Source organism: Nerophis lumbriciformis, linkage group LG23, assembly GCF_033978685.3.
Source record: "Nerophis lumbriciformis linkage group LG23, RoL_Nlum_v2.1, whole genome shotgun sequence".
NCBI lineage: Eukaryota > Metazoa > Chordata > Actinopteri > Syngnathiformes > Syngnathidae > Nerophis > Nerophis lumbriciformis.
In genome coordinates this window covers 42326661-42351249 of record NC_084570.2, presented here as the reverse complement: position 1 = coordinate 42351249, position 24589 = coordinate 42326661, and the positions used below count along the sequence as shown (strand labels likewise).

The following is a 24589-nucleotide window of genomic DNA, read 5'->3' as shown; positions in this document are numbered from 1 at the left end:
AACAGCCCAAGCAGATCGGAGACGACTTCTGCGGCCTGGTGTTGAATCAGCCGCTGGGCGGTCTGCGAGTCATCGAGGGCAGCCCGCTGTTTGAGGACCGCACTGAGGGCATGGGCGCAGTGGCGGCGTACACGTACGGCGAGCACACGGTGGTTTTCGTGGGGACACGCAGTGGTCAACTGAAGAAGGTAAGAGCTCTGAGGAAGATTGATGATTATTATTAGTGTTTGACACGCTTGAACATTGACCTCTGCATTGGACTTCTTCCCAGAGGGCTCGCATACAGAGAGAGGTCACACTAGAAGAAATGCAGTGGAGCTCAATACATGCCAAGCTAGCTGAACTACTGTATTTTCCGGACTATAGAGCGCACCGGCATATAAGCCGCACCCACTACATTTTAGGGAAAAAAATATGTTTCCGTATACAAACCCTGAGAGTTGGGAAGTTGTGTTAGATGTAAATATAAACGGAATACAATTATTTGCAAATCATTTTCCACCCATATTCAGTTGAATATGCTACAAAGACAACATATTTGATGTTCAAACTGATAAACTTTTTTCTTTTTTTGCAAATAATCATTAACTTTAGAATTTTTGTGCCAGCAACACGTGACAAAGAAGTTGGGAAAGGTGGCAATAAATACTGATAAAGTTGAGGAATGCTCATCAAAAACTTATTTAGAACATCCCACAGGTGTGAAATCCACTGTCACTAAATACAGTTCGTCGCTACATCTGTAAATGCAAGTTAAAGCTCTACTATGCAAAGCGAAAGCCATTTATCAACAACATCCAGAAATGCCGCCAGCTTCTCTGGGCCCGAAATCATGTAAGATGGACTCATGCAAAGTGGAAAAGTGTTCTGTGGTCTGACGAGTCCACATTTCAAATTGTTTTTGGAAATATTCGACATTGTGTCATTCGGACCAAAGGGGAAGCGAACTATCCAGACTGTTATCGACGCAAAGTTGAAAAGCCAGCATCTGTGATGGTATGGGGGTGCATTAGTGCCCAAGGCATGGGTAACTTACACATCTGTGAAGGCACCATTAATGCTTAAAGTTACATACAGGTTTTGGAACAACATATGCTGCCATCTAAGCGCCGTCTTTTTAATGGACGCCCCTGCTTATTTCAGCAAGACAATGCCAAGCCACATTCAGCACGTGTTACAACAGCTTGTAAAAAAAGAGTGCGGGTACTTTCCTGGCCTGCCTGCAGTCCAGACCTGTCTCCCGTCGAAAATGTGTGGCGCATTATGAAGCGTAAAATACGACAGCGGAGACCCCGGACTGTTGAACGACTGAAGCTCTACATAAAACAAGAATGGGAAAGAATTCCACTTTCAAAGCTTCAACAATTAGTTTCCTCAGTTCCCAATCGTTTATTGAGTGTTGTTAAAAGAAAAGGTGATGTAGCACAGTGGTGAACATGCCCTTTCCCAACTACTTTGGCACGTGTTGTAGCCATGAAATTCTAAGTTAATTATTATTTGCAAAAAAAAAAAAAAGTTTATGAGTTTGAACATCAAATATGTTGTCTTTGTAGTGCATTCAATTGAATATGGGTTGAAAAGGATTTGCAAATCATTGTATTCCGTTTATATTTACATCTAGCACAATTTCCCAACTCATATGGAAACGGGGTTTGTATAAGCCGCACCGGACTATAAGCCGCACCCACTAAATTTTTGAGGGAAAAACATTATTCCATATATTAGCAGCACCAGACTACAAGGCGCATACACATTTTAGAAGAAAACATTATTTTCCTTACATTAGCCACACCAGACTATAAGCCGCACCGACTAAATTTTAGGAGGAAAAACATGTTTTCACATATTAGCCCCACCAGACTATAAGCCGCACCCACCAAATTTTAGAAGAAAAAACATTTCTCTATATATTAGCCACACCAGACTATAAGCCGCACCGACTAAATTTGAGAGGAAAAAACATGTTTCCATATATTATTAGCTGCACCAGACTATAAGCCGCACCCACAAAATTTTTGAAGAAAAAACATTGCTTCATATATTAGCCGTACCAGACTATAAGCCGAACCCACAAAATTTTAGAAGAAAAAACATTTCTCCATATATTAGCCGCACCAGTCTATAAGCCGCACCCATTAAATTTTAGAAGAAAAATTATTTTTCCTTATATTAGTCGCACCAGACTATAAGCCGCAGATATATACAGTATGTTGTGGAATTAGTTATTTACACAGAAATATTCTGTAAGTGTTTATTTACATACCTTAATTGTTTCCAAACGGTGTCTGTAACACGGCAGTAGAACGGCTAATCAAACAAAACAGAAGTCATCGTCATGGACCCACTAGCTGTGCAAGCCTGCTCTCCAATCAGCTAAACAGACTCAATAACTCCATGGTAAAGTTTTGGTGAATTTACAGAGGAATTTGTGAAACTGAAACAATAAAAAAAGAATGCCATTGTAAGTTAATAATACTAACACGGACTAGGGATGTCCCGATCCAGGTTTTTGCACTTCCGATCCAATACCGATGTTGTTTTTGCACTTCCGATCCGATACCGATACTGGCCGATACTGGCCTATCCAAGCATGTATTAAAGTTTAAAGTTTTTTTGCCTAATTAGTTGTTAAATTCATGTTGAAAAAGGTTTTAGTACTCTTGATAACAACTAGCCAGCTGAATTAGGTGAGTTTGAATAATACACAATGGTTGGTAACAAGAAACTGACCTGTTTATTCAAGGGTAAACACAAAATAGACAAAATTATACATGACAAACAGAAATGGCATCATTGAACAGTAAAAAAGTGAACAGTATAAAGTGCAAATAATGCTGTAAACATTATAAAAAAAAAGCAAAACACACAAACAACAACCTGAGTGGGATAAAATGTCTATAAGTCAGCATCGATACTTGCTCTTGAACAAGTGTAAACTTAAAAAATATATATACCGTATATATCTACACACTCCCTTCAATTGTTTTCCCCCCCCTGACTGCAGTCCGAGCATAATGGGGAGATGTGTTGGATGGTGCGTCGAAAGCCCACTTTACTCACGAGAGATAACGGCTCATCATCCAGAATTATTTCCTCGGCAATGACTCTAGTTATCCCCTGGGCTTTAGCACTGTTCAGTGGCAGTATGTCACGCTTCGCGAACGTTTCTGTCAGAGTTAGTTGGGTAGGACCTTACTTTTTCTTTTCGTCAGTTTTCTTTAGAAATTCTTCATATTCTTTACGGTGGTATTTCGCTAAATGCTTGATCTGATTTGTTGTATTAAAATGTCTTACAACTTTACCACCACGCTTGACTTTATTGTGGCATGTTTTGCACTCCACCTCTTCATCTTTTTCGTTTTGTAGGGTAAAAGGATCCCACACAGTTGACATTTTTACCGGTAACTTCCGCTCGCCTTTCGGAACCATGAACCGGCATCCGCTTCCGATTAGGACGGTTAGGACACAGACCTGTGGATGTGTTGAAGGTGTGCTGGAAAATGCGGAAGGGAAATTAGGGAGCATCAGAACAGTGGAATGTATTATTTAAATCGGTGCATTGGAAAACACGGACCGGAATTTTTTTTTAAACTGGATATGGATCTGCATTGTCCCATGCCTTGCCGATACGCATTTTTTGGCAAATATCGGCGGCCGATCCGATCCAAATATCGAATCGGGACAATCCTAACACAGACACTTGTAAACTTGTTAGCATATTAACTCATGCTAACGACGCTAGCTTCATTACGATAGATCGTACAAATATGCATGAAAACACACATGGGATGGTTTAGTAAGTAAGAATTGTTTTAGTTACATTGTAAAACTTAACATTACTTGGAGTGATGAGTGAAGGATCCACGCGGGTAGAAACGCTATGGACGATTGGAAAACAGAACGGCACTTCTACTTCCGGTTCAAGGCTTTATACACTTGTCGGCATTCACCCAGCAGCATCTGCTTCGAGCGAACTCGTCAAAAAGATGGCGCCATAGCACAAACAACACACCATTTAAGTGTCTTTGCATGTGTTTATTAAAAAAAATTTGCTTTAAGGCTGCCAGCAAAGAAAAATCCATAAATTAGCCGCAGGGTTCAGAGCGTAGGTAAAAAGTAGCGGCTTATAGTCCGGATTTTACACTAACATGTTAGCTATGTGTTATAGCTGACAAAGCACATTGGTGTCATATCTAATAGTACAGTGGAACCTCGATTTACAAACTCAATTGGTTCTTGAACATGGTTTGTAAATTGAAAAGTTGGCATTGTAAAGCAGAGTACATGGTAAACATGAGTATTTTGGCCGTAGCCTAAAAAAAAGTCCATATTTAGTAAAAGGACGCACACTTTGAAGACACTAATGTACAGTCGTGATCAAAAGTTTACATACACTTGTAGAGAACATAATGTCATGGCTGTCTTGAGTTTCCAATCATTTCTACAACTCTTATTTTTTGTGATAGAGTGATTGGAGCACATACTTGTTGGTCACAAAAAACATTCATGAAGTTTGGTTCTTTTATGAATTTATTATGGGTCTACTGAAAATGTGACCACATCTGCTGGGTCAAAAGTATACATACAGCAATGTTAATATTTGCTTACATGTCCCTTGGCAAGTTTCACTGCAATAAGGTGCTTTTGGTAGCAATCCACAAGCTTCTGGCAAGCTTCTGGTTGAATTTTTGACCACTCCTCTTGACAAAATTGGTGCAGTTCAGCTAAATTTGTTGGTTTTCTGACATGGACTTGTTTCTTCAGCATTGTCCACACGTTTAAGTCAGGACTTTGGGAAGGCCATTCTAAAACCTTAATTCTAGCCTGATTTAGCCATCCCTTTACCACTTTTGACGTGTATTTGGGGTCATTGTCCTGTTGAAAAACCCAACTGCACCCAAGACCCAACCTCCAGACTGATGATTTGAGGTTGTCCTGAAGAATTTGGAAGTAATCCTCCTTTTTCATTGTCCCATTTACTTTCTGTAAGGCACCAGTTGCATTGGCAGTAAAACAGGCCCAGAGCATAATACTACTACCACCATGCTTGACGGTAGGTGCTTGACGGTAGGAATGGTGTTCCTGGGATTAAAGGCCTCACCTTTTCTCCTCCAAACCTAATGTTGGGTATTGTGGCCAAACAACTAAAATTTTGTTTTATCTGAGCACAGAATATTCCTCCAGAAGGTCTCATCTTTGTTTATAAATTCATAAAAGAACCAAACTTCATGAAAGTTTTTTGTGACCAACTAGTTTGTGCTCCAATCACTCTATCACAAAAAAATAAGACTTGTAGTAATTATTGGAAACTCAACTTATGTTCCTTACAAGTATATGTAAACTTTTGACCACGACTGTATATCATGCAAACATAATAAAGGGGTAATGGATTATCACTCTCCTTATTATCAAAACAACACAACAACAAGGCAAGCTCAACTGTCAACGCGCACACACACACACTCCAAAAAATTAACAACCATGTTGCGACAATGATCAATAAAATTGTCAGAATTTCTTTACTTCGCTGGCGGCGAATGTTTTTAGCATGCACCCCAAAACAGGAGGCGAACACATTCTAGGCTAGGGATGTCCCGATCCAGGTTTTTGCACTTCCGATCCGATACCGATATTGTTTTTGCATTTCCGATCCGATACCGATACTGACCGATACCGATACTGACCGATACTGGCCTATCCGAGCATGTATTAAAGTTGAGTTATTTAGCCTACTTAGTTGTCAGAATCATGTTGAAAAGGGTTTTAGTACTCTTGATAACAACTAGCCAGCTGAATTAGGGGAGTTTGAATAATACACAATGGTTGGTAACAAGAAAAGGACCTGTTTATTCAAGGATAAACACAAAATAGACAAAATTATACATGACAAACAGAAATGGCATCATTGAACTAGGGCTGGGCGATACGGCCTTTTTTTAATATTGCGATATTTTAAGGCCATATTGCGATACACAATATATATCTCGATATTTTGCCTTAGCCTTGAATGAACACTTGATGCATATAATCACAGCAGTATGATGATTCTATGTGTTTTGATTGAGACTTTTATTAGTAGGTTGCACAGTGAAGTACATATTCTGTACAATTGACCACTAAATGGTAACACCCCAATAAGTTTTTCAACTTGTTTAAGTCGGGGTCCACTTAAATTGCTTCATGATACAGATATATACTATCAGATATATACTATCATCATAATACAGTCATCACACAAGATAATCACATTGAATTATTTACATTATTTATAATCCAGGGTGTGGAGGGGGGCGCCGGATGTAAGTGTCAAAAAGACAGCCAAAAGAGTTTGATATGAGAATAAATCTAAAGTTAAAATATAGGGTAGAAATGCACCCATTTGCAGGAAATGTAGTCTTGATTTTCAAAATGTTCTTTCAAGGCTTGCATGTCTACATTAAAACATTCTTCTTCATACTGCATTAATATATGCTACTTTTAAACTTTCATGCAGAGAAGGAAATCACAACTAAAAAAATCACACATTTTTTCATACGGTGTTGATGTGGAAATTTTTGCTTCAGCACTTTGATGGGGTGGATGTGTGGCATCGAATGGAGATAAGCGTGTCGACAGACGTTATAATATTTGATCAATGATGACGAAAACTGTTTTCTCTGTCGTGCTAGTGTGTCGAAAATTGTTATGCGCTTATTTTTTTATTTGATTTTGTGCGTGGCATAGATTTGCTATGCGCAGAGGACGCTTAAACAGTGCGCAATTGCACAGGCGAGCACCTTAGAGGGAGCGTTGCTCGCACGGCTACGCTAGCATCACAGCTAACGTTAGCCATGCTGCTACCTCTCTGCTCGGGGAGGGCGTATACGTATGTGACGTATGTGACGTGTGTAAGAAGGTGCACTTGCTGTCTGTGAGAGGGAGACACAGGAAAGAGTGAGAAGAGCCTGTCGTGTAATGCCAGCAGCTAAAAGCAACTGCGTGAGAATTCACAGACCTGTGGATGTGTTGAAGGTGTGCTGGAAAATGCGGAACGGAAATTACGGCGCAACAGAAAAGTGGAATGTATTATTTAAATCGGTGCGTTGAAAAACACGGACCGGAGTTTTTTTTTAAACTGGATCTGGATCGGCATTTTCCCATGCCTTGCCGATACGCAATTTTTGGCAAATATCGGCAGCCGATCCGATCCAAATATCGGATCGGGACACCCCTATTCTAGGCAGAGCCTTGATGCGGAGAAGAGAGAAGGGGGGCAGGGCTAAGTTCGCGAATAGTGGAGGTGCGTAAATCGAGGTTCCACTGTGTTTTGTGGGAAAAAATGTATTATATAAAAAAATAACTTTTTAAAGCACTTGGGATATCCCTGCTTTACTGTATGTACGCAAACGTGCCACTTGGTCATGTGACATCATGACGGGCTGTCATGGCGTCCATGAAGTCGATGCCAAACTAGTCACGGCACTTCTACTCCACTATCAGCTGATTGCCTCAGACGGGGTGTGTCTGTGCGTGTGTCTGTGCGTGTGTGTGTGTGTGTGTGTGTGTGTGTGTGTGTGTGTGTGTGTGCGTGTGTGTGCGCGCGCTCATCTTTTCAAAACAAACAACACGGGGGAGAGAGGAGACACGCTGCGTTGACCACACACACACACACACACACACACTGCTTGTACAATTGTGCGAATCAACATCAGCCGTCTCCATCGTCTCCATGACAACGGCGATCACATTCATTTGCGCGATTTGACGAGCTTGCAAAGACTTTCCTTCTCGCTAGGCCAGCATTAGCAGGGTAGCGCTATCTAACGTGTGGCAGTCACACAACAGTTAGTATTTCCTCCCGTGTTCACTTTTAGACAGGGTGTGTCAGCCCACTGACCACACACACACACACTCACACACACACACACACACACACGCTCACACACTCACAGCACGAATTGCTTAGTTTTCCATTCAGACCACACACTTTTATGACTGCGTGTGCATGTCTGCGTTTGTGTGTTCTTGGGGACACTGTTTATGGATTTGAAAACGGACAGAGGAAAAACGAGCAAAGAGGACGAAATTAACACAACTTGTGTGTGTGAGAGGAAGATTTATTGCTCGCACACACACAGTAAATTGTTAGGTTTTGCTACAGCCTCATACATGATGAGTATGTCATATCACTGCACATAATCATGCTAGCTCGCTAAGGGATGCTGGTGTTTATAGTATGGAGGTTAATTTGTGTCTTTATTGCAAAAGCTTTTTTTTTCCACTGACATTTTTTACATCAAATTATGCTGACAATTTAGTTCAATACAAATGTGTAGGGAGCTTTTAAAGTACAGTGTTTTAAAATGCAGTGTGTAAAAAGTCAGTGTAAAAACATTGGTGTAAAATAATTCAGTGCAGAAAAATTTAAAAAAAATTAAGACTAAATCACATCAGCTCTGCCAAATGAGTTTTAGTCTGAATTTACTAGAAGTCTCGAGTTTTGATGCAATAAATATTTCCAAACTGAATTTTCTGCACTGAATTTTTATTAAAAAAAGGTTTTACTGAATGTTTCAACACAAATTTGTATTCAATGACATTTTCAGCATAAGTTGATGTTAAAAAATAAAATTTCAAACGCAAAAAAATCCGCTGCATAAATACAGTGTCAAACAAAAGCTTTTGTTATAGACACAAATCATTTTTTTACATCAAATTTTGCTGACAATTTCATTGAATAAAAATGTGTGTGCAAAATGTGTCTAAAATAGCAATTTGTTAAAATACAGTGTTTTAAATTCAGTCTGTAAAAATTCAATGTAAAAAACAAAAACACAGTATAAAACAATTCAGCGTGAAAAAAACACTTTTAAAAATGTTCTAAAAGTTCCTAATTCAAAAATATTAGGACTAAATCACATTTGTTCTGCCAAAGGTGCTTTAGTCTTAATTTACTTTTATCTTACTTATCTTACTTACAAATATTTTTTCAAACTGAATTTTCCTGCACTGAATTTTTATTAAAAACATTTTTACTGGATTTTTCAACACACACATTTTGCTCACACATTTTTATTCAATGAAATTTTCAGCATATTTTGATGTATAACAAATGTAAAAAGTTAAGTTACATGCTGTATTTTCCAGACGATAGATTTTAGTAGGTAATAATTGTTTTAGTTATATTGTAAAACTTACAAACCTTGCTTGGAGTAATAAATGAAGAATCCATACAAGTAGAAATGCTATGGACGATTAGAAGACATAACGGCACTTCTACTTCCGTTTCAAAGCTTAAACAGCTAGAAGGAATTCACAATCACCCAGCAACACCTGGAGTGAGCAAACTCGTCCAAAAGATGGCGCCGTAGCACAAACAATAACACCATTTAAGTGTCTTTAATGTGTTTAATGAAAACGATTTGCTTATTGAAAAATCCATAAATTAGCCGCATGGTTTCATAAGGCGTAGAAAGAAGTAGCGGTTTATAGTCTGAAATGTACGGTCAATTCAGTGTCCTTGTCCTTTGTAATAAAGACACAAATGAACCTCCGTATTGTTGTGTAACAAAAAGTGCAGACAATTGAAATTTGTCAAATATCCACTTGTGTGGAAAGAGCGCGTGATTGACATTTAGCAATTATTCATTTAAAAGAAAGTTTAACTAATCATGCTCACTACTTTCCCCTGAGAAACAAAGTTTGTGTGTGTGTGTGTGTGTGTGTGTGTGTGTGTGTGTGTGTGTGTGTGTGTGTGTGTGTGTGTGTGTGTGTGTGTGTGTGTGTGTGTGTGTGTGTGTGTGTGTGTGTGTGTGTGTGTGTGTGTGTGTGTGTGTGTTTGACAGAAACGCCTTTGTGTCTTAACATTGTGTTTCCTGTTCCCATCGTGTGTGTGTGTGTGTTCATGTCTCTATAAGCACATAACTTAGCGTTCCGAGAATTCCCTGCTGAAAAACACACACACACGCATTGAGGAGGATTAATTATTATGCTGTTGCCGTGGAGACGATGGAAGAATTAGTGGATCTGTCAGCTCCCAAAGAGACTGAAGACTCGTCACATGCGATCATGTTCCGTCTCCCCGCGCGTTACCATGGCGACCACGAAGGCGTTATCTCCAACGGTGGGTCGCTCGAGGTGTGAAGAAACAAGCACGTTGTTTTAAATATGGAGTTGATCTATTTCCAGTCAAAGATTGAAATGAAATAAGATGTAGAATCAGTAGTTCTCTAAAAGGAGTTCTCAATGGCATCCTGCATTCGTACTTTGAGTCGCTGTCATGAAGAAACTGAGCTGAATCAGCATAAGTTGTGTGTTAATGATAGTTATTTTGAATATATTCTAAAATAGACTTTTTGTGATGACAGTGTCAACTCAGTGGACGATCAATTATCTTGCTAGTTAGCGATGTACTTCCTGCTTACTAACGAGAACACAACAAGGGAAAAATGCTGTGTGTGTATTTTTTGTGAGACCGGAGGGTGAAATGCATCAGTTGGTGGTCTCAGTATTAACCATTATGTGTGTGCGTGTGGGTGTGTGTGTGTGTGTGTGTGTGCTGGGGGATGGGCTAATAAGCTTAACAGGCCCCCCCCAACCCTAATGTTACCCCTCACTAGCCTTCCTCCTTCTCGTCTTCCTCCCTCAGGCTCTGATGGCTCAATGAAAAATGTGTGTGTGTGTGAGAAAAAGTGTGTGTGTGTGTGCGTGAGTGTGCGTGTGCGTGTGTGTGTGCACGCGCCATCTCAATTCACACACAATTCCTTTTTCATTTCCGTCCATCTAGCCTCATATGGTCGCCATGGCAACGTATGGACGTTGAACTTTCAAAGTTTGGAAAATGCACATTTGTGCACGTTACAGACACACACACACACACACACACTTGTATTTGTTACCTTTTTGAGACCTCCAAAAAATGCTTACCTCTTTAGACCCACACTTTTTAGATATATAAAGATTTGTATTAATATATACATACTATGCAAATATTAGTTAACTTTTTTTTGGTAATTGGATTTTAATCTTCATTATTTACTTCGTTATTACAGAATGTCTTTATATACATATTTTATTTTTTTCATTAATTTTGGCCAAAGGGTGCGCATTTCAATTTCTTACACACACTTGTTATTTCATATGTTGACCAGAGGGGGAGCACTTTTAAAACAGACACACAGTCAATTTGAAAAGTCCCTCCTTTTTGGGACCACCCTCATTTTGATGGATTGAATGAAATGAGACATTCTCTATCAGATGCAATGGTTTTATGTATTTGGACCATGATTTATGTTCTCATATGGAAGCTGCTTTTCCTTGTTGATGTCTCAAGAAGGGTAGAAATACAACAACACACACCAGTCACAGGAACAGCTGCCATGAAACCTGATCGCCCCGTTGTGTGTGCGTGTGTGTGCGTGTGTGTGTGTGTGTGTGTGTGTGTGTGTGTGTGTGTGTGTGTGTGTGTGTGTGTGTGTGTGTGTGTGTGTGTGTGTGTGTGTGTGTGTGTGTGTGTGTGTGCGCGCGCGCGCGCACGCACGCTTCCATGCCGCCGTGCCACATCAGCCAGTAACACACTGATTGAATGATATGTGCCTATACACACACACACACACCTCAGTGCATCATTAGTAGACCGAAGACATCAGCTGTGCCACGCCATTGCAACAGCACTTCCTTTGCGTTATCTGTAAAAGCATCCAAGGAAACGTTTCCACGCCGTAGTTAAAAACACGACAGTTGTGACAACATGTGGGAAGAGTGGGAAAGGGTGCAATAGACATGCCAGGCCACTAGTTGGCGATGGCAACTGGAGTGTGGCCTCCGTCAGCACAAAGGGACGCTCTGCAAATCATTCCGTACATCACTGTGCTGTTATTGGTGCTGTTCATTAAAGGGGAGGGGCCTCACCGTGTGACATCAGGGCTGGTTCAGGGCCATTCATGATGCACGTTAGGGCTGAAAAAACTGTTTTATATCGGTCGATATTGATTATTAGTGATATTTTAATGACATCTTTAATGTAAACATTTTTATTTCAAATATAATTCCTCTGATTATAATACCTCAGCTATCAAGGCAGGAAGGAAATGTCAACACAAGCAATGAAAACAATGCAAACAAAATATTAAAGTCACATTGAACACGTAACAATATGTTCTTAAAAAGAAGTTGCAAAAATTAAAACATTTCAATACACAAATTTGTATTGAATGAAATTTTCAGCATAATTTCTTGTAAAAAAAAAATTCTAACTCAAACAATTCCACTGCATAAATTCAGTGTCCAAAAAAGCTTTTGTAATAGACACAAATGATGTTTTTGCATCAAATTTTGCTGACAATTTCATTAAATAAAAATGTGTGTGCATAATGTGTCTAAAATTGCAGTTTGTTAAAATAAAGTGTTTTAAACTCAGTCTCTAAAGATTCAGTGTAAAAAACAAAAATACAGTGTAAAAAAATTCAGCGTGAAAAAAAAACAGTGTAAAAATGTTTCTAAAAGTTCCAAATTCTAAAATATTAGTACTAAATCACATTAGTTCTGCCAAAGGTGCTTCAGTCTGAATATACCGGTCTTAATTTTTATACTTTTTAAAATACTTTTTCTACACACACATTTAGCTAACACATTTTTATTCAATGAAATTGTCAGCATCCTTTGATGTATAACAAATCAGTTACATACTGTATTTTCTAGACTATAGAGCGCCCCGGTATATAAGCCGCACTCACAACATTTTTGTAAGTAAGAATTGTTTTAGTTATATTGTAAAGCTTACAAATCTTGCTGAAAAACTGTTATATATCGGTCGATATCGATAATAATTGATATTTCTATGACTGATCAATAAACATCTTAAATGTAGACATTTTGATTTCAATGTAATTCCTCTCATTATAATCCCTCAGCTATCGAGGCGGGAAGGAAATGTAAAAACAAAATATTAAAATCACATTGAACACGTAACAATATGCTCTTAAAAATAAGGAACATGTAAGAAATGCTTTATAAAGTGTAAGAAAATAGTGCTAACTGTGAAAATGTGAACATAGAGAAACCTGAGAAGAACTATTTCCTGCAGGTTTAGTGCCAGGAAGTGACAGCTGTGCTCTAAAGGGTGAGCACGCTCCACGTTGGTCTGACTGCAGTCCCTTTGAAGAGAAATCCCCTAAAGTGCCATACTGTCCCGGGACTTTTCCTTTTTTGTCCACAAGTTCTTCATTTTGACTTTCTCTTCTCACTTCATGCAAAGAATCAACCTCTACACTTGATTGTTGATACTGTCACCTGATTGGCTGCCAGCACGTCACTCCCGCTGATCTCTGATCACTTCCTGCGTTGCTCGGTTACTAGAGAGCCAGTGCCTTTGTTCATGCAACCAACCTTGCTTCCATACTTCAGCCGAATAAAAAAAAAAAATGTATCGGACGTTTTATCGAACGCATTTTTTTATAGATGTCGCTTACGTGTGGTATCGCGACATATACGTGATGGGACAGTTGTAAAGACTGAAGGGGGTGGGGCAGTGGCAGGGGGGGCGTCGTCATGGCATCACAGGAAGTAAGACACACACACAGTGACAACAGACCGATTGTCTCAAGGTGAGAGGTCAAAGGTCAGTGTGTGTGTAGGGTTACATTCCCAACTTAGGTCAAAGGTGCCTTCCTGAATCTTTCTCCGGTTCTTTTTCTGCCCCTCCTCTTCTTGTTGCCGATTGGTGACATTGTGTGTGTGTGTGTGTGTGTGTGTGTGTGTGTGTGTGTGTGTGTGTGTGTGTGTGTGTGTGAGGGTGGGGCTTGAGTGTCATGTCGGCTGCTTTGAATAACATCTTCACTACTGTGTGTGTGTGTGTGTGTGTGTCGCGGAGGGGTGGGGGGGGGGTTCTTGTCTGCTGCAGTGTCCTACTTTCATGACTCCCCCATTCTTCCCTCAAAACTGCTCAGTGTGTGTGTTTGTGTGTGTGTGTGTGCGCGCGCGCGTGTGTGTGTGTGTGTGTGTGTGTGTGTGTGTGTGTGTGTGTGTGTGTGTGTGTGTGTGTGTGTGTGTGTGTGTGTGTGTGTGTGTGTGTGGTGGACTCATCAGCTCTAATTAAGTCCAAGACAGCTAATGAACACACAGCTAACGACACACACTTACCTGTCAGTGCTCCCCCCACCCCTCCCTGCTAACCCCTCCTCACTCTTGTTTATTTGGGTCACGAGGCTCCTGAGTCACAAACATCATGGTACACACAGGATGTGTTCATGACGTGTGTTTTTGTTGTTGTTGTTTTTTTAGATCCGCGTGGACGGAGTCCCGCCCCCGTCCCAGCATGCTTTGCTGTATGAGACGGTGACCGTGGTGGAAGGCAAGTCCATCCTGAGAGACATGATGTTTAGTCCGGACCAGCTGTACATCTACCTGCTCAGCGACAGACAGGTACACACTACGCTAGGGTTGTACGGTATACCGGTATTAGTGTAGTACCGCGATACTAATTAATCATATTCGGTACTATACCGCCTCTGAAAAGGCAGGTGTGTGTGTTTGACACGTGGTCGGCCACCTTGTTGTTGTTGTTTCAGGTGAGCAGACTTCCTGTGGAGACGTGTGAGCAGTATCAGTCTTGTTCCGACTGTCTGTCCTCCGGAGACCCTCACTGTGGATGGTGTGTCCTCCACAATAAGTAAGTACTCCAGTTGTATCAATACCAACTAAGGTTGTACAGTATACCGGTACTACTATAGTATCGCGGTACTCATGAATCAAAAACGGTACTATACTCTGTTTGAAAAGTACTGGTTCCCCATTTAACTTTTTTTAACGGGCATGACATTGCTGGTTTTATGAGCAAAGGAGCATCTTCGGCAATAACATAAAACTATATAACGTTAATAACTTGAAAACTTTAATTATGGATAATAACACGTTAATTACACATTAATAACATAAAACCATATAACGTTTATAACTTAAAAACTATGATAGTTGGACCAAAGAATTTTGAAGCACAAACGTAGCACAAACAATTGCTACTGGTTTGAGGAGGTTTTGACAAGGTGGGAGGGCTGGTTATAAATATTGAAACATTAATAACTTAAAAACTATAATAGTTAGACCAAAACATTTTGCAGCACAAACGAATGGAACAACTTTGGGGTGATTTGGACAGTGTGTGTGTGTGTGTGTGCGTGTGCGTGCGTGCGTGCGTGCCGGAGACCTTTCATAAGGATTGTGAAATATAGGCAAAATAAAAGTTCCCTTTTATCAATCAATCAATCAATGTTTATTCATAAAGCCCTAAATCACAAGTGTCTCAAAGGGCTGCACAAGCCACAACGATATCCTCTGTTCATATCCCACATCAGGGATCATCTTTAAAGGGGAACATTATCACAATTTCAGAAGGGTTAAAACCATTAAAAATCAGTTCCCATTGGCTTATTTTATTTTTCGAAGTTTTTTCAAAATTTTACCCATCACGCAATATCCCTAAAAAAAGCTTCAAAGTGCCTGATTTTAACCATCGTTATATACACCCGTCCATTTTCCTGTGACGTCACATAGTGATGCCAATACAAACAAACATGGCGGATAGAACAGCAAGTTATAGCGACATTAGCTCGGATTCAGACTCGGATTTCAGCGGCTTAAGCGATTCAACAGATTACGCATGTATTGAAACGGATGGTTGTCGTGTGGAGGCAGGTAGCGAAAATGAAATTGAAGAAGAAACTGAAGCTATTGAGCCATATCGGTTTAAACCGTATGCAAGCAAAACCGACGAAAACGACAGGACAGCCAGCGACACGGGAGAAAGCGAGGACGAATTCGGCGATCGCCTTCTAACCAACGATTGGTATGTGTTTGTTTGGCATTAAAGGAAACTAACAACTATGAACTAGGTTTACAGCATATGAAATACATTTGGCAACAACATGCACTTTGAGAGTGCAGACAACCCATCCATCCATCCATCCATCTTCTTCCGCTTATCCGAGGTCGGGTCACGGGGGCAGCAGCCTAAGCAGGGAAGCCCAGACTTCCCTCTCCCCAGCCACTTCGTCCAGCTCCTCCCGGGGGATTCCGAGGCGTTCCCAGGCCAGCCGGGAGACATAGTCTTCCCAACGTGTCCTGGGTCTTCCCCGTGGCCTCATACCGGTCGGACGTGCCCGAAACACCTCCCGAGGGAGGCGTTCGGGTGGCATCCTGACCAGATGCCCGAACCACCTCATCTGGCTCCTCTCGATGTGGAGGAGCAGCGGCTTTACTTTGAGCTCCCCTCGGATGACAGAGCTTCTCACCCTATCTCTAAGGGAGAGCCCCGCCACCCGGCGGAGGAAACTCATTTCGGCCGCTTGTACCCGTGATCTTGTCCTTTCGGTCATAACCCAAAGCTCATGACCATAGGTGAGGATGGGAACGTAGATCGACCGGTAAATTGAGAGCTTTGCCTTCCACCACAACGGATCGATACAGCGTCCGCATTACTGAAGACGCCGCACCGATCCGCCTGTCGATCTCACGATCCACTCTTCCCTCACTCGTGAACAAGACTCCGAGGTACTTGAACTCCTCCACTTGGGGCAAGATCTCCTCCCCAACCCGGAGATGGCACTCCACCCTTTTCCGGGCGAAAACCATGGACTCGGATTTGGAGGTGCTGATTCCCATCCCAGTCGCTTCACACTCGGCTGCGAACCGATCCAGTGAGAGCTGAAGACCTTGGCCAGATGAAGCCATCATGACCACATTATCTGCAAAAAGCAGAGACCTAATCCTGCAGCCACCAAACCAGATACCCTCAACGCCCTGACTGCGCCTAGAAATTCTGTCCATAAAGGTTATGAACAGAATCGGTGACAAAGGGCAGCCCTGGCGGAGTCCAACCCTCACTGGAAACGGGTCCGACTTACTGCCGGCAATGCGGACCAAGCTCTGACACTGATTATACAGGGAGCGGACCGCCACAATAAGACAGTCCGTTACCCCATACTCTCTGAGCACTCCCCACAGGACTTCCCGGGGTACACGGTCGAATGCCTTCTCCAAGTCCACAAAGCACATGTAGACTGGTTGAGCAAACTCCCATGCACCCTCAAGGACCCTGCCGAGAGTATAGAGCTGGTCCACAGTTCCACGACCAGGACGAAAACCACACTGTTCCTCCTGAATCCGAGGTTCGACTATCCGGCGTAGCCTCCTCTCCAGTACACCTGAATAGACCTTACCGGGAAGGCTGAGGAGTGTGATCCCACGATAGTTGGAACACACCCTCCGGTTCCCCTTCTTAAAGAGAGGAACCACCACCCCGGTCTGCCAATCCAGAGGTACCGCCCCCGATGTCCACGTGATGTTGCAGAGTCTTGTCAACTAAGACAGCCCCACAACATCCAGAGCCTTAAGGAACTTTGGGCGGATCTCATCCACCCCCGGGGCCTTGCCACCGAGGAGCTTTTTAACTACCTCGGCAACCTCAGCCCCAGAAATAGGAGAGCCCACCACAGATTCCCCAGGCCCTGCTTCCTCATAGGAAGACGTGCTGGTAGGATTGAGGAGGTCTTCGAAGTATTCCCTACACCGATCCACAACATCCGCAGTCGAGGTCAGCAGAACACCATCCTCACCATACACGGTGTTGACATTGCACTGCTTCCCCTTCCTGAGGCGGCGGATGGTGGTCCAGAATCACTTCGAAGCCGTCCGGAAGTCGTTTTCCATGGCTTCCCCGAACTCCTCCCATGTCCGAGTTTTTGCCTCCGCGACCGCTGAAGCCGCACATCGCTTGGCCTGTCGGTACCTGTCTTCTGCCTCCGGAGTCCTATGAGCCAAAAGAGCCCGATAGGATTCTTTCTTCAGCTTGACGCACGGCATCCCTTACCGCTGGTGTCCACCAGCGGGTTCTAGGATTACCGCCACGACAGGCACCAACCTCCTTGCGGCCACAGCTCCAATCGGCCGCCTCGACGATAGAGGCACGGAACATCGTCCACTCGGACTCAATGTCTAGTGCCTCCCTCGTGACATGTTCAAAGTTCTTCCGGAGGTGGGAATTGAAACTCTCTCTGACAGGAGTCTCTGCCAGGCATTCCCAGCAAACCCTCACAATGCGTTTGGGCCTGCCAGGTCTGTCCGGCATCCTCCCCCACCATCGCAGCCAACTCACCACCAGGTGGTGATCGGTAGAAAGCTCCGCCCCTCTCTTCACCCGAGTGTCCAAAACATGAGACCGCAAATCCGATGACACAACTACAAAGTCGATCATGGAACTGCGGCCTAGGGTGTCCTGGTGCCAAGTGCACATATGGACACCCTTATGTTTGAACATGGTGTTTGTTATTGACAATCTGTGACGAGCACAAAAGTCCAATAACAAAACACCACTCGGGTTCAGATCCGGGCGGCCATTCTTCCCAATCACGCCTCTCCAGGTTTCACTGTCGTTGCCAACATGAGCGTTGAAGTCCCCCAGTAGAACGAGGGAATCACCCGGGGGAGCACTCTCCAGTACTCCCTCGAGTGCAGACAACCCAGTTTTCATCAATTAATATATTCTGTAGACATACCCTCATCCGCTCTCTTTTCCTGAAAGCTGATCTGTCCAGTACAGTTGGAAATGCATCTGCTTTGAGTGTCGCAGGATATCCACACATTCTTGCCATCTCTGTCGTAGCAAAGCTTTCGTCGGTAAAGTGTGCGGAACAAACGTGCAATTTCTTGCCACTTTCGCATCTTTGGGCCACTGGTGCAACTTGAATCCGTCCCTGTTGGTGTTGTTACACCCTCCGACAACACACCGACGAGGCATGATGTCTCCAAGGTATGGAAAACAGTCGAAAAAACGGAAAATAATAGAGCTGATTTGACTCTGTGTTTGTAATGTGTTTGAGAAAATGGCGGATTGCTTCCCGATGTGACGTCACAACGTGACGTCATCGCTCCGAGAGCGAATAATAGAAAGGCGTTTAATTCGTCAAAATTCACCCATTTAGAGTTCGGAAATCGGTTAAAAAAAAAAAAAGGTCTTTTTTCTGCAACATCAAGGTATATATTGACGCTTACATAGGTCTGGTGAGAATGTTCCCCTTTAAGCACTAAATCTATGCCGAAGAAGAACCTCTGCTGTCTTAAACAAAATGAGCCTGTGTTTTCATATTTGTATTTTTATTTGTGGAAGCCTGTCACGAATACTGATTTTCAGTTTGTCCTTGCTCGTAAGCAAATGATATTGGAAGTGTGTGAGAGCATGAGTGTAGCTGCGCTTCACAAAACACCCCTTACCGAGCAGAAATGATCCACTGTGTTGCTATATTTAGCAAGCAGCGGTACATATTAAAAGTGTAAAAGAGGTATTTTGCATCAGGCTATTCAATAATCAAACACAAACGGTCACCAAAGTATTGCAAGCGAGAGCGTAGATCCGCCACCACAAGCCAGGGAGTGTGCAGTACCAGTGTCTTAGAGACACTTAGAACACCACTCCTTGACTTTTTTTACCAAAAAGTGTGGCCTGGGGGACATTTTTATTTTTTATGGCACAAAAATAATGTACAAATAGAGCAAAAAGACACAACGTAATGAGAAAAGGCTGAAATGTTGATACTAATAATAAATAAAAACACAAAGATTTGTCTTTAAATATACTGTAGGTTTTAGGCTCTTTGTTAGCCTATTTTATTACAAATGACATGATGACGTCACACTGCCACCATATTGAAAGAATATTAATACCAATATTGTTTCTTTTTAATATAAGTGACGCCTCCTTGTCACTGCAGTTCCTTTTAGAATGTAAAATAGTTGACTATTGTTGTTATTTATAAACAGTGTTGTTTGTTTTGATGTACTGGGAGGTGGTAGGGATGGCCACCGAATCCGGTACTTTTTTGGCACCAACCTAACCCCACCGGTCTTACCGGGCACCGATTCACGCAAAATCTAACGGGGCCTTGTTTCAGTACCTGGATTGCGCGTAACGTCACGTCCAGTTGCTGTCGAATTTAGCAGCTTCCTCCATAAAAGCAACCAGTTGCGTAACTCGATAGTGGGGTCTATTGAATTACGCATCCAAGTAATATGCAACATTAAGTTTCTAAACGGCGATTTGGATGTCAAATAACGCTCCCGTTGTCGAGATGCAGTTATTACTTTCTTCAGTGAGGTTCTGTTTTTACCAGGTTTACTTTGTTTGCCTGTTATTTAGCAACATAAATACGTTTCGAAATGCTGATGTGGATATCAAATAACGCTCCCGTTGTAGACTTGCTGTTATTACCTCCAAGTTTATGTTTTCGCCAGGGTTTGTATGTTAGTTATCAACATAATGTATACGGATTTTGATCACATTTTCAGAAAATGTCCGAAATACGTCCTCGAACAAGTGTTTTCTCGTTTTTACCATTCATAAATGAGTTTGTCTAAGCACTCATTGTTGGAAGTAATTATGTCACCGTACAGTATAGACAAGCAATTTGCATTTTAGGTAAATCAAGGTTTATACTCTTTTTGTTTTGGTTTTTTTCCTGTTTCTTAATGCTAAAGATACCCACAATAAATAAAGATTGTATGCCTATTGTGCAGAGGCAACCGATTGCCCCAGATCCAGATCTACGACCTTCCTTGTTGGCTAATGGTATAAGCTGTACAGTTAATATTCCTGTTTAAACGGTGATTAAAATGTAAATGTAGAAGATACAATGAATGCACTATAATTTAAAATGACTACCGCACCTACTTGTGGAGTAACAACGTTGACACAAGGAATCTTCACGAAGGAGCTGCTTTCGATGTGTATTTTGTTCAAGGAAAATAGCGGAAATGTTTGCGTTTGTGCACATTCTCAGTGACTGTGGGTTGCGGAAATCGACAGAACACCGGCTATAACAAGGTCATAGCGATAAACAGTATTAATTATAACCGCCGTAAAACTCACGACGGTTGTTAGCATTAGTGTTTTAAATTAAAATGCGCGAAAAACTGTGATTGAAAACTGCACATTAATAAACTCACGGACTGACTAGTGCTAGCTCGTTAGCTTAGATCAGGGGTGCCCATTATGTCGATTGCGAGCTGCGGAGGGTGTGTCAGTCGATCGCCAGCCAGGCACTAAAAATAAATCTAAAAATTAGTGATCATTAATCTTAACCAAGACGCCACTTTCGTCACTTGATTGACATTCACGGCACCCGTGACATGACGCTGGTATTATTAAGAAAACTCTAAAGACCGACTGCACGGTTTCTGTCTTCACAATAAAAGCGCTGCTTCATCCTGCCTGCGCTAACAAAATCAAAATAAGACTCTCAGAAAGCTAGCCTGCACAAGCTAGCAAGCTTTGGAGTTTGCCGCCAATGCATTTCTTGTAAAATGTATAAAAAGGAGTATGGAAGCTGGACAATTAAGATGCCAACAACCAACCACTTTCATGTGGTATTGGACAGAAAGGAGGACTTTTTTTATCCTCCATTTGAAAATGTGGACGTTATCAGCACTATTGTCTGATTCATATCAATGCAAGTCATCAGAATCAGGTCATACACCAACTTATTTTCTTGTCTTCATGAAAGAAAGGAATGTGTTAAACATGCTTGTATTATCAATAAACACATTTAACTTTTTAACAAAAACCTCTCTTTCGTAAATAAATCTATATAAATGATATATATGAATGAGATAGATCCCCTCCACTTGGTCAATTGAAAAGTAGCTCGCCTGCAGTAAAAGTGTGGGCACCCCTGGCTTAGATGCTAGCTTAAATGCTAACACGTAAACATTAAAGTCTTTCCCCATTAGGAAACGACATACTTCAATCTAAACTTTAATAAACACAACTACGGTATTCAACTGTGCACATTGAAGCTACAAGTTATGCTGTCATAGCACAGAATGATTGATCCGAGAAATACGAGACTAAGGTAGTTTTACGGTGCGTTCAGTGACTGCTGAGAGGAGTAGGACAACCAAAGAGTAAAACGCCCACCAGAAATAAAAGACAATAATATATTTTGTAAATATATTATTATTCATTATTACTATTTATTATTATATCAATAGTGTTTTAACAGTGTGTATTAGAGATGCACGGTTTGCGGGCACAACCGCGGAGTCCGCGGATGAAATTTAAAAAAAATTAGATTTTATCCGCGGGTCGGGTCGGGTCGGGCGGTTGAAATTAAAAAAAATTAGATTTTAAATAGATTCAGGCGGGTGGCAGTTAAACCAATTGGGAAATATATATACATAGTTAAATGTTACCCACATACGAAAAATGAGCAGGCACCTGCTGCATATGCCACAACAGAAGAAAAAAAAAAAAAGAGATGGACACTTTTACGGAGCGGAGAAGGCCCCCGACGCCTCGCCGGGGTCCGGGACCGAGGCCCCTTCCCCCGAGAGGGCCCCACCGAGAGCCGTAGCTGAGGCGATCCGCGAGAAGGGCCCGACACACGTCCAGGGTCACCACCGCGCCCACCGCACCGACACCCGGCCTCGTCCGCCTTCGCCGCGGCCGGCGTCACACGCAGCAGGTAAGCAGCTTACCTGCCCGCCACCCCCATGGCCGGGGGCTCGTAACAGGGGTCACTCCGCGCTCCGCCCGCGCAGCTTACCTGCCCGCCACCCCTGTTGCCGGGGGCGCGTAACAGGGGTCACTCCGCGCGCAGTGCGCTCACGAAAGGGGTGGGGCTCACCCCGGTTGATATAGACAGCAGGACGGTGGCCATGGACGTCGGAACCCGCTAAGGAGTGTGTAACAACCCACCTGCCGAATCAACTAGCCCTGAAAATGGATGGCGCTGGAGCGTTGGGCCCATACCCGGCCGTCGCCGGCAGCGAGACACGCTTGGAGGTGCGCTCAGCGCGGCTCCCATATGATTGCGCACTGGTGTGCGTCTGGGTCGTGACAGCGTGGCACGCGAATGTCTGTGCTGCATTGGATCAGTCTCCTTTCTTTAACAGGCAAAAGCTTTATAACCTCACTAATGCCTTGCATCGTCTATATTAGATATATAACAACGGGCGGGTGCGGGCGGATGGCGGGCGGGTGCGGTTCTGATCAAATGTTACATCGGGTGGATGGCGGATGGTTGACGACTTTCTGATGCGGTTGCGGATGAAATAATTGCCTATCCGCGCATCTCTAGTGTGTATATTTATTTTAGTTATTATTATTGTGTGTATAAGTACAAGTACATTTAACAATATTGCGATTATAATAATGGTGCTAATTTTAGTCTAAATAACCGTGATCTAAAATGTTCAATCATTACATCCCTGACACTAACACCCAGCCATAATGTTTTCACATTATGGCTGCCAACAAAGAAAATTTACTCAGAAATGTAATATTAAAACTCAAAGTTATATCAATCAACTTTTTTTTTTAATGTTCCAATAAAAAAAAATTGATTTTGTTATTAAAGACAATATTTAATAAAGCGCACACAAGTACGGAAAATTTATACCGTTGAGTACCGGTAAAGATTCCAAGGTTCTAGGAATTGGTGCCGTATCGTTTCATATGTGAAAGCGACCCATCTCTATAGAACACCGCTGTTCTTTTTTTCAGTGGATAGTCACCTTTTGGCAGCTGCTGCAGCAATGTGAATACGTGTAAAAATATGTTGAAGCACTGTGATCCTAAACCCGAGCTGGACAAATATTTTGACTTGGGGGGGGCCACATTGAAAGAGAAAAATGTGTTTGGGGGGCCAATGTGTATGTGTGTATAAATGATATATACACATGTAGCTGTAAAAATCTGCTATACAGTAGTGTGTTTGGGTAAATTTTTTTTCAGGAACACTAATACCAAAAATCACAATGTCCGATAGAATTCTAAAAAAGTTATGACAGACCACCTCAAAAAACCGGAATGAAATATTACAGTTTTTTACTGAATCGGACTCCCAAAATGTACATTAAAATAAAGACAGTGGGATTTACAATATTAACTATGAACAATAAAACACTGAATATCAACAATATATGAACATTGCTCCTCTTTCACTTCTCAGACCAGCTCCTTGATAGTTGTGTATCTTTTATAATCAAGCAAAACACAACAAAAATGTAACAAACAGCTGTGTGTGTGTGTGTGTGTGTGTGTGTGTGTGTGTGTGTGTGTGTGTGTGTGTGTGTGTGTGTGTGTGTGTGTGTGTGTGTGTGTGTGTGTGTGTGTGTGATCTTGTATTGAGCTTCTTGAGACATCAACAAGGAAAAGTACCTTCCATATGAGGAGGTGTGAACAAGTTAGGACATAAATCATGGTCCCAATTACGGAAAACCGTTGCATCTAATAGAGAATGTCTCATTTGCACCCCTGGTGGTGAAATCTATCAAAATTAGTGTGGTCCCAAAAAGGAGGGATTTTTCAAATTGACCGTGTGTCGGTTTTAAAAGTGAAATAACAAGTGTGTGTAAAAATTTAAAGTGTTCCCCCTCTGGCCAAAATATGTAATAACAAGTGTGTGTAAAAAATTGTATATAGAGACATACTGTAGTAACTTGAAGTAAATAATGAAGATTAAAAACAAATTACAAACAACAAATTCCCACCCCCAAAAATTAACTAAAAGCTTACCTTTTTTATATTTGCATAGTATGTATATATTATTAATGTTGTAAATAC

General features: G+C 41.9%; 1 protein-coding gene across 1 annotated transcript in view; it reads left to right on the top strand.

Annotated features, from left to right (window-relative positions):
- plxna3 (plexin A3) overlaps positions 1–24589 on the top strand; it is a 101859-nt gene that overhangs the window by 35016 nt on the left and 42254 nt on the right. The window contains exons 6-8 of the mRNA XM_061985497.2: positions 6–188; positions 14260–14400; positions 14547–14647. Of these exons, the coding sequence (XP_061841481.2) occupies positions 6–188; positions 14260–14400; positions 14547–14647 (425 nt within the window). The remainder of the gene's footprint in view (positions 1–5; positions 189–14259; positions 14401–14546; positions 14648–24589) is intronic.